The sequence below is a fragment of the Salarias fasciatus genome, chromosome 16 (genome assembly GCF_902148845.1).
Source record: "Salarias fasciatus chromosome 16, fSalaFa1.1, whole genome shotgun sequence".
Lineage (NCBI taxonomy): Eukaryota > Metazoa > Chordata > Actinopteri > Blenniiformes > Blenniidae > Salarias > Salarias fasciatus.
In genome coordinates this window covers 20,969,974-20,980,544 of record NC_043760.1, presented here as the reverse complement: position 1 = coordinate 20,980,544, position 10,571 = coordinate 20,969,974, and the positions used below count along the sequence as shown (strand labels likewise).

The window sequence follows — 10,571 nt, the reverse complement described above, 5'->3', positions numbered from 1 at the left end:
GGCTGATTGTTATGAGGAAACTTGATTTTGAGAGAGGCTGAGGCCGAGTGTCTGAGCTGAACAAAGCAAGTTGATCATTCGAAAACTGAAAGAAGAACTTTAATGGAGGACACGAATGAAGGAGAGGTGAAGGTACTGCCGATATCCTCAAAGACATAACTCAAGCTGTACATTCATTTAGGAAAGAGGAAGATCATGTGTTAGGTTCAATTTAGATCACTATCAGACAGCTTAGCTGTGGCTACTCTTCCTGGAGTCTTTGCTTTTAAGTTTGACAAAATTAGAGGACAACTGTAACTCCACTTTATTTCACAGCTTTGACACAATTTTTTTTTAAATTTCACAGTGCTACAGCAACAGGGCACCAGGGGCCAAAGAGGCCAAAGGGGCAGGCGCCCCTGGCTGCAGTCGTTCCGCCGCCCGCTAGATGGTGCTGTAGCGCCCTGCAGCCGCTGAACCGGACAAGGAGCTGCAGGAAAACAGCAGGCGGTGGAGCGCAGCCCCGCAGCCCCCCTGGGTGTCAAACGGGGCTCATCTTGTGACGTTTCCTCGCTTTCGAGAGACATTTATTTGACTTCTTAGGAAGGAAACGCGCGGTATGTGGTCTTTGTCTGCGTGCGATCGCGCGCATCCTCCCCATTGTTTCCGGCCTACCGTGCCGCAGCTGGCAAGCTGCTAAAACGCTAGTGTGATTGTGGTTTGTGAATGAGGATATAGACAATAACCTGCATGTTTGGCTCAAGAGCTGTTATCAGATGAGGAGCGGTGCGATCGGGGCTGATGGCGCGCGGTGCCACCGTCCAGGAGCCGATATAGAGATAACGCATGACGCAGCCTGCGTAGCGGTAAAGATATTAAATAAACGAGCATATGTGCATGTGTTTACTCTCCCCTTCAGATGTGTCTCTTGCTCATCCAACACTGAAGACCCCCCTCCCCCCTCCTCCTCCTGCTGTGGTTGTAGATGGCACCATGTTGGACACCGGCAGTGATAAAGAGGCTGCGCTCTGCTCAGACTGTGGTTGCAGTTTCACCCCTCCAGACCTCGACTCTGACCCCGATGACCCCTCGGACTCCCCTGATCAGCAGCAGGCGAACAAGACGGACCCTCCGTCCAAGTGTCCGTCCTGCCAGGCCGGCGGCGGCGGCAGTCCCACGAACGGCCGGCGGCCGCAGCGGCGCATGCGCCTTGACCCTCACAGCTGCAGCCTGTGCACCAAGACCTTCATCTCCTCCGCCCACCTGGCGCTTCACCTGGCCTCCCACAACAAGGAGAGGAAATTCAGATGTGGCATCTGTGGGAAGTACTTCCATCAGTCCTCCCACCTGATGGCCCACAAGATCATCCACAGCGGAGACAGGCCGTTCAAGTGCCCGGACTGCGGCAAGACCTTCGGCCGCGCCTCCCACCTGAAGACCCACCGCCGGCTCCACACGGGCGAGAAGCCCTTCAAGTGCACCTACTGTGACAAGTCCTTCACCCAGAAAGCTGGGCTTCTGGCCCACGTCCGCCTGCACACCGGGGAGCGGCCGTACAAGTGTGAGCAGTGCGGCGCCGGTTTTCGCTCCTTGCCTCTCCTGCTGTCTCACAAGGCCCAGGAGGCGTCCGGGCAGGGCAAACCCGCCTCCACGCCGCCGCCACTCAGCCACCAGCAGACCCAGAGCAGCGCTGAGGATCTGAAGTGCGGGGTCTGCTGCCGCACCTTCGTCAGGTCCTCATACATCAGGCTGCACATACGCCTCAACAAAGGCCAGCGGCCGTATCACTGCAAGGTGTGCAACAAGACCTTCGTCAAGCTGGACACGTTTGTGAACCACTGTGACAAACATCTGAGGCAGAAACGGGATAAAAACAAGGAGGTGAAAGACAAAGTGGTAAAACCTCCTCTGTTTGTCCCGCTCTCCAGACCCCCTTCGCCCGAGTCCCCAGCCGCCCAGCCGTCACCCTCAGAGGTCACCACACGCTCCAGAGCAAAAGCAAAGACTAAAACCGAGCCATGAGCGAGATGAGACCGGTCCGCAAGTCTGCCGCAGCAGGACAGGAGTGTCATGATACACAGAATATCTCACTTATTCACATCAGGAGTCAAATGTTTACAAGAGGAGACTGAAAAAAGGACAACACAAAGCACATTAGCATGAACTCCAAACACCTTATTTACATAAAGTGAGTTTACTCATTGTATATTAATTATTTATTCTGTTAGGAAATATACATTTTTGTATTATGTGGTTTTAGTGTACATTTTACCACAATAGTTCACTATGTCAGTGTAAAAATACTGCAATGATATACGTCAAGTATATTTAGAAGGCTGAACAGTGTTGTTTTTGTTTTCCAAATAAAACAAGTAGCATGTTCAAAGAACAGTTCCCGTCCCCGTTGTCCCGACCGACCCTGGAGTCCTGCTCCAGTCCATCGCTGTGAACCTGCTTGGTTCATGTTGTGCCGGGTCTCCCGGCTCCTGCCGCTCTCAGCCCTGTCGGCCGTGTGGCGGGATCCATCCACCACCGCATGTGAGTCACGTTTGAATTCAGGCGAGCGGCAGTCGAAGAGAAGATATTTAAAGTTGGCCATCTGTGGATCTCCACCTCCGACAACTCCATCTGTCACCTCCACATGGGGAAGCTCTTACTTCCAACCTGCAAACAGAGAAAATAAAGTTCTCTCGTGATGCTCGTCTGAAGTATTAAGGCGGAGTTTGCCTGTAAATTACTGACCACGTAAATTTAATCTCAATGCAATAGAAGGTTAAAACGATCCACGGTTGTGGTCGGGTAAGATGCGGTTCGGAAGCTTGCCTGGTGGTTTTCAGTGTCCTCCATGATGCTCTTGATGTTCCAGTGCAGGGTCACGGTCATGTGTCGTCTCCAGATGGGATTCCTCTGGAGGACAATGCTTCCACTGATGGAGTCCCCAGCGGAGACCCTGACCGGCCGGTCGAGCATGAACAGAGTCTGCTTCCAGTGTGTTGGCCTGATAAGAAAGTTCTCTGATTAACAACAGTACTATATGTCAAATAACCAGTATTGATGATGGATTTTGCATTAAAGTCTATTTTACTCAGAGTTTGGTCCAGTATTCAACTCCACTGGTGCACCACCAGCCTCCAGGCTCTCAAAATGAACAGTAAACCAGGCAGTGAATCCATGGAAAACTCCAGACTTTTCCACACAGAAAGTGAAATGACTCTTCATTTCCTGAGAAACAAAACTGAAGCGTTAATCAAGACGCAACTACACATCATGACCTGCAGCTTCTCGGATAATGAAACTCGCACAGTACCTCAAGGTCTCTGACTTGCAGCGTGTACATATCCATGGAGAGAACGTCCTGCGGAGCGGTGAGGCAGTCGCTGGGCTCCATGAGATGACTGAACTTTGGCTTGGCAAAGAACTCCTGCTGTGCTAGAGACCTGAAGCAACACGAGAGAAATATAATCTTAGTAAGAGGAGTTAAATAAATACACTGACTCTCTATTGAAGAATAACTTCAAAATAATTTGTATTTCCAACCTATTGAAAGGAATGTGCTGCTTCAGATGTTTATACACTATTGTCTGCTACATCAAACACACACTTCTAATCAACGATTCTGTTAAATGTTTAAATAATCTCAGCTGATATAAAGGACTATAAAAGAGTTAGAAATTGAAAAGGAGCTTTGTTCTCATACAGATGTCTAGTTAACAAATAAACTAAACTAGTTAATTTACTGCCCCATGCTTTCAAAACTGGGACATAAGTACTTTAACTGTTTACTAGACAAACGACTATGTTAATTACATTATTTCATTGTTTAGCCATGAAACTAACGATGTATAGCTGATAAAATTGTGCTTATTATTATTTATATATATATTTATTATTTATTATTATTGTGTTCATTTAAGCTTTAGTTTGCTAATCCTCCATCCCTCCCCATGCTAGATTTCTTTGTCTTTTGTGCATGAAAGTAGAATCACAATATATTGTGAGACACCAGCAATCACTGTGGTTGAAAGGCCTGCATTTACAGACCTTCAAGAGACTTTTTCTAATTTAGAAATGCAAAAAAAAAAAAAAGGCTCACATGCTGTCTGAAAGGTAAACAGAGGGGACACAAGAGTCACTGATTTATATGAACATGATGGAGTTCTGTCATCAAATTTAGATATGATAAATGCTTTTTAAAACTTTTCTGACAGACGTACATGGCTTTGTTCAGAGCTTAAGCTACTTGAAGGCCAGTAAGACTTCAGATGAATCACTCATTTTACTTGCTTGGCTGTTGTATTTGTGTGTTTTTTTTGACTGACACACTCAGTTATGTAGTCACAAATAAACACATCGCGGCCTGGCATGAACCCCCACCAGACTTGATCACATTCCAGGGTCTAACTGCACCTTTCGGTTCAGGACCTGGACAGCTCACTGAAATAGAGTGGGTGGAAAAATAAATATAACCCCGACAGGACGTTCCTCACTGTCAATACATGACTAATGCTTCTTACTGAAGAGGGGTGAAGTCCAGGCCGTAGGGGCGCTCCCAGAAGGCCATTTTCTCTGAATAATAGCCGTCGGCTTGACATGGTACAAGGGTGAAGGAGGCAGAGGAGGGCCACATCACGCCACCCTCTCTGAGCCAGCGATCCCTGGCCAGCAGGACTGACTCCACCATGAACTCGAACTGGAACAGGAGGAAGATCATTTCTTTTCACGGTATATTCAAATCTGACCGAGACTGGAAGTTGGACAGTGTGGAAAATTAAACAAGCGTGTCGCTTACCAGAAGGCAGTTACCCATCCACTCAGACACCAGCACGTCCACCTGCTCCGGCAGCTCGATCTCCTCAGCTCGCCCCTGGAGCACCGTGATCACCTCCTCACAGGCGTTCTGCTTCACCAGCTGTCTGGTGTAGTCCGCCATGGAGCTGGCCTCCACAGCATAGACCTGCAACACCACAAACATCCGACTTACAACCAGTCTATGACGCTGTTCCTTTCATAAACTGAGGAAAGGTGTTGTTCTCATTGAGCAGCGGCCTGCAACCTTAATGATCAAAAGAGTCATTTTTTGACTTTCCACCAAGTCGAGCTGGTCTGGAGCTCCAAAACACATTTAACTTTTAAAATGAGGCTAATGCAGCTTATGGCGATTCACATATAGAGATATAACTATATCTTATTATAATGCATTTGTAAAGTTTCAAATACAGGTTAGAAAGGGTAACATTTTATTACAACTAACTTGTTTTTAGACCTTATTTTAACAGTTTTGCTCCTCTTTTCAAAATTTTTTGCTGACAATTTGAAATTTTAGCAGTTTAAACCATTTTACTTCTTTTTAAGGAGTTTGGCATGCTTATTCTAACCATATTTAATTTTCTTTTTTTAAGAAATTCTAGACATTTCAGGTTTTTTAAGATGTTCTATCATTTTTTCCCTCCATTTCTTGTGGTTTGGCAATTTTTTTGCATTTTAATTGTACCTTTTTTGAGTCCCTTTTGAACCAGGAGTGACTAATCATTTTGGAAAGTACTGTGGTATGTCACTATAATAACACAACACAAATAATTTAAACGTTTTTTTCCGCATTTCATGTTGTGAAATCTTCAGGGAGCCACTGAGGGACAATCCAGGACACATCCGTTGTTTAATACATGTAGTTTTGCTTATTCTCCAGTAGATGACAGTGTAAGTACACAACATACAGTCATTCTCCTTTACTCAAAAAATACTTAATCATTGAGTGAATTTTCACTTTCATCTGAAAACCATTATTTTTCCCTCTGTGGTAGTATGATTTCTGTGAAGTACTGCAAAAAAGGTATCGTAAAGGATTGCAAATATCGCAATAAAAGTAGCTAAATCCAAAAAACAGGCACACAAATCATCATGAGGTAAATGCAGGAATACTAAAATCTGCCTGTAATTTTGGTGCGGAAAACAAGAAAGAAAAGAAAATGCAACGAACACATTTTTGCATGTTCATTATCTCTCTGCTGTGTGTGTGTGTGTGTGTGTGAGCTTGGGCATGCACATGTGTGTTCCCACAGTCTGCAGGTACAAGGAGTAGCCTGATCACACACTGTGGACAGTTTTGTGACAGATGTGTGTGTGTCATTTCTGCATCAATGAATCTTAGAGAGTATAAGTATATAGAGCATTACAAGGTATGAAATAAGCGAGCATGTCCAATACAAGAATAAAACATTCTGTCACATATACAGTATTCAAACAACCATTGTTAATTAGCACCAGAGATCTTACTGTTGAGGGTTTTGCCAGCTGAGCACAGAACAGGCTGATGATGCCAGTTCCACAGCCGAGGTCCATCACCACCTTATTCCTCAGGGAGGCGCTGTTCTTGAGGATAACTTGCCTGTAGGTCTCAGTGCGGCTGTGGTCAGACAGCATCTCCAGGTGAAGCCTCTTGATCAGGACACAGACAGATAAAGCAGAATGATGTCATTTGGTGAAATACACAATAAAATACATGTTGGGGACATGTAATCTCCACAAAGAACTGAACTTCCATTACCGACTTAAAAGTTTCTAACCAGTGTGCCGTAGCTGCCAAAGTATTCTTCATCCTGCCATGGGTCCTCCAGAGAGATGCCCTCCTCCTCCTCCTCTTCAGCAGCGCCCCGGTGGAGGTAGCTGGCGGGGACATAGCCTACGACCCCCCGCAGCTCTGCCCACCACCACTCCGCTGTGGGCTTCGCATGGACCATCAGCTTGTCCCCCGTGCTGAAAGTAAGCTACGGGAGAAAGAGAAAAAGATGCAGTCACAGCAGTCTGTCAGAGTTCTGGTTTCTGTGCATGTGTCCATGTGATGCTGTCGGACCTGGTCGGTGCCCCCTCCGGTGAAGTCTGACCGGGCCACATACTCCTGAGCCGACGCGTCCTCGTCCTCTTTCCCTTTGTCCATAGCTGAAGCCCGCAGCTCCAGAAAACCGGGTGTTTTGCAAATTAGTGGCACTTGCTGGTGTTTATGAATGACATGAGAAGCGACACTCGTACATAGTCCTGTGGACTGCTTCCCACTTCCTGCATGGACGTCAGAGTACGTAAAGGTGCATTCAAGTCCTGTCGGAATTTTCGAAACTCCAAAAGCTATGATTCTGAGTTATCCAGCGCGTTATCCTAAAGCCCGGGGACCATATGTGGCCCCTTCAGCTGTGCCTGACCACACTGGTCCTCATAGTGTCACAGGAAAATTCGGAATAAAATGAAAATCACTCTGTATGACGGTACACAATACATCACTCTCGCCAGCAGAGCAATTGTTACCTCAAAAAACTATCCGTTAACGGACTATTAATGAAAACATTGTTTTTATTTACTTATTTACCATACTCAAACTTTAGAAAAAAATTAAATCATGATTGCCACATTAAAACTTGGAAAGATTCAGAAAAAATGTACAAAGCAACAGTAGTTCAAAAAAATTGTGCCTAATAATTTTTATTTTTATTTTTTTTTAATCAAGAGAGCATTCTTATTAAAAAATAACCCAAGCCCTCATGTCAACTTGACTGGGTCTTGACCCCTAATAATGGTGCTAATTTGGGTGTGTGTGGCCCCTAGTGTGGCCCTTTTGGGAAAATAGGTTGTCCTTACAGATCATCTCCACAAGCATCATCAGTCTCATTTCAGTGCGGTCGTTTATAATACCCCTGGGTTACTCCTTTTCTAACCCGAATTTCTGGTCATATAAATGCACATCCCTCACGCAGTGAGGGCGAGCTATTGTTTATTCAGAGGTGAGTCGGGGAAGGTTTTCGGGACGGACAGAATGGAGGTGGATGGTATTTTTGTTCCCCCTCATCAAACTCATCAAATACACAATCCAACAACCCCAAAACACTTTGGTGGACACGTTATAATCCACACATTCACCACGCTGTGAAATATTAATGCAAAATTACGAGATTGAGTTGTTTATGCGAAGATTGCTAAGACGGAACTACTTACTAAACATGGCGGCTGGGCGTAGTGATTTCAAAAGAAAAAGCAGTTCCCAGTATTTGCTTCAGTGTCGTAATGCTAAAATATTATTTGTTGGTGTTCCACAGCGTAGTGAATGTGCGGATTATAACGTGTCCACCAAAGTGTTTTGGGGTTGTTGGATTGTGTATTTGATGAGTTTGACGAGGGGAAGCAAAAATATCATTCACCCCATTGTGTCCGTCCCAAAAACCTTCCCTGATTCACAATAAACAACAGCTCGCCCTCACAAAAAAAGTAAGTATACTGTTCGAAATGACTAAGGAATTGCGCTAAATGGGCCAATTTGCCAAAATGTTGAAGTATCCCTTTAAGGTGGCAGTTCTAGAGGGAAGCAGACCCAAACGTGTTGTGAGGGTCTGCTGGGAACATCTCGTGGAACCCTCTGTCAGCATGGTTTTCAACTCCCACCTCCGGGAGAGCTTCACTCAGGTCCCGAGGGAGGCTGGGGACATTGAGTCTGAGTGGACCATGCTCTCCACCTCCATTGCCGAAGCAGCTGCCTGGAGGTGTGGTCATAAGGTCTCCGGTGCCTGTCGTGGTGGCAACCTCCGAACCCGGTGGTGGACACCGAAAGTAAGGGCTGCCGTCAAGCTGAAGAAGGAGTCCTATCGAGCCTTGTTGGCTCAGGGGACTCCAGAAGCAGCTGACAGGTACCGGCAGGCCAAGCGAACTGCAGCCCCAGTGGTTGTGGAGACAAAAACTCGGGTCTGGAAGGAATTCGGGGAGGCCATGGAGGAGGACTATCGGTCAGCCTCGAAGAAATTCTGGTAAACCGTCCGGCGCCTCAGGAGGGGATAGCAGGTCTCCGCCAACACTGTTTACAGTGGAGGTGGGGAGCTGCTGACATCAACTGGGGATATTGTTGGACGGTGGAAGGAATACTTCGAGGACCTCCTCAATCCCGTCGCCACGTCTTCCGTAGAAGAAGCAGAGGCTGAGGTCCCAGAGGTGGACTCGTCCATCACCCAAGCTGAAGTCACCGAGGTGGTTGGTAAGCTCCTCGGTGGCAAGGCACCGGGGGTGGATGAGATTCGTCCTAAGTACCTTAAGTCTCTGGATATGCAGGGACTGTCTTGGTTGACACGTCGCTGCAACATCGCGTGGCGGTCAGGGACAGTGCCTCTGGATTGGCAGACCGGGGTGGTGGTCCCCCTGTTTAAAAAGGGGGACCGGAGGGTGTGCTCCAACTATAGGGGGATCACACTCCTCAGCCTCCCTGGGAAAGTCTATTCCAGGGTACTAGAGAGGAGGATTCGACCGATAGTCGAACCTCGGATTCAGGAGGAACAATGCGATTTTCGTCCTGGTCGCGGAACACTGGACCAGCTCTATACCCTCCATAGTCCACATGAGTTTTGTGGACTTGGAGAAGGCATTTGACCACGTCCCTCGTGGTGTCTTGTGAGGGGTGCTCCGGGAATACGGAGTCCGGGGCCCCTTGTTAAGGGCCGTCCGGTCTCTATATGACCGGAGAAGGAGTCTGGTCTGCATTGCCGGCAGTAAGTCGGACCTGTTCCTGGTGCATGTTGGACTCCTGCAGGGCTGCCCTTTGTCACTGGTTCTGTTCATAATCTTCATGGACAGAATTTCTAGGTGCAGCCAGGGGCTGGAGGGGGTCCGGTTCAGGAACCACAGGATTTCATCTTTGCTTTTTGCAGATGATGTTGTCCTGTTGGCTTCATCAAACCCGGACCTACAGCATGCACTCGGGCAGTTCGCAGCCGAGTGTGAAGCGACAGGGATGAGGATCAGCACCTCCAAATCTGAGGCCATGGTCCTCGACTGGAGGAAGGTGGCTTGCCCTCTCCAGGTCGGTGGAGAGACCCTAGCCCAAGTGGAGGAGTTTAAGTATCTTGGGGTCTTGTTTACAAGTGGGGGACGGATGGAGCATGAGATTGACAGGCGGATCAGTGCAGCGGCTGCAGTGATGCAATCGTTGTATCGGTCCGTCGTGGTGAAAAAGGAGTTGAGCTGAAATGCGAAGCTCTCGATTTACCGGTCAATCTACGTTCCCACCCTCACCTATGGTCATGAGCTTTGGGTCATGACCGAAAGGACAAGATCCCGGATACAAGCGGCTGAAATGAGTTTCCTTCGTAGAGTGGCTGGGCGCTCCCTTAGAGATAGGGTGAGGAGCTCAGTCACCAGGGAGGAGCTCAGAGTACAGCCGCTACTCCTCCGCATCGAGAGGAACCAGCTGAGGGGGCTCGGGCATCTGTTCGCTTGGGAGGTGTTCTGGGCATGTCCCACCGGGAGGAGACCCCGGGGAAGACCCAGGACACGCTGGAGAGACTATGTATCGCGGCTGGCCTGGGAACGCCTTGGGATTCTCCCAGAGGAGCTGGAGGAAGTGTCTGGGGACAGGGAAGTCTGGGCATCCCTTCTGAGACTGCTGCCCCCGCGACCCGGCCCCGGATAAGCGGTAGAAAATGGATGGATGGATAGGGCTGATGGCAAAACATGGATCCCACCAAACCTCAAACTTTTTATTTTTATGGTCTATGACCTCAACCCAATGCCCAGAAACACTGAAACAACAAGGACCATAACTCAAAGAGCGGGGCTCAAAAGACATG

At 47.8% G+C, this 10,571-nt stretch overlaps 2 protein-coding genes across 3 annotated transcripts; one reads left to right on the top strand and one right to left on the bottom strand.

Moving 5' to 3' along the window:
• Positions 1-72: 72 nt before the first annotated feature.
• Positions 73-2,668, top strand: LOC115403575 (zinc finger protein 525-like). Its single transcript, XM_030112527.1, has 3 exons — positions 73-132; positions 347-596; positions 899-2,668. The coding sequence occupies exon 3, from the start codon at positions 973-975 to the stop codon at positions 1,999-2,001; it is 1,029 nt and encodes a 342-aa protein (XP_029968387.1). The 5' UTR covers positions 73-132; positions 347-596; positions 899-972; the 3' UTR covers positions 2,002-2,668.
• Positions 2,162-7,006, bottom strand: prmt2 (protein arginine methyltransferase 2). 2 transcript variants are annotated; one of them, XM_030112520.1, is made up of 9 exons: positions 6,830-6,966; positions 6,524-6,743; positions 6,253-6,414; positions 4,769-4,933; positions 4,494-4,669; positions 3,287-3,416; positions 3,065-3,201; positions 2,803-2,977; positions 2,162-2,643 (listed from the first exon to the last, which is right to left on the bottom strand). In XM_030112520.1, exons 2-9 carry the CDS (start codon positions 6,653-6,655, stop codon positions 2,611-2,613), a joined length of 1,110 nt encoding a protein of 369 aa, XP_029968380.1. In that variant the 5' UTR covers positions 6,656-6,743; positions 6,830-6,966; the 3' UTR covers positions 2,162-2,610. The 2 variants fall into 2 exon arrangements, with proteins under 2 accessions (XP_029968380.1, XP_029968379.1); XM_030112519.1 differs by having other exon boundaries at positions 2,163-2,643; positions 6,543-6,743; positions 6,830-7,006.
• Between the last annotated feature and the right edge of the window lie 3,565 nt (positions 7,007-10,571).

Coding starts and splice junctions, on each gene's coding strand:
- LOC115403575 (XM_030112527.1), top strand. CDS start 973: ATGTTGGACACCGGCAGTGATAAAGAGGCTGCGCTCTGCTCAGACTGT.
- prmt2 (XM_030112519.1), bottom strand. CDS start 6,913: ATGGACAAAGGGAAAGAGGACGAGGACGCGTCGGCTCAGGAGTATGTG. Junction 6,744..6,829: donor CCGGAGGGGGCACCGACCAG/GTCCGACAGCAT, acceptor TTTCTCCCGTAG/CTTACTTTCAGCACGGGGGA. Junction 2,978..3,064: donor AATACTGGACCAAACTCTGA/GTAAAATAGACT, acceptor CTTTCTTATCAG/GCCAACACACTGGAAGCAGA.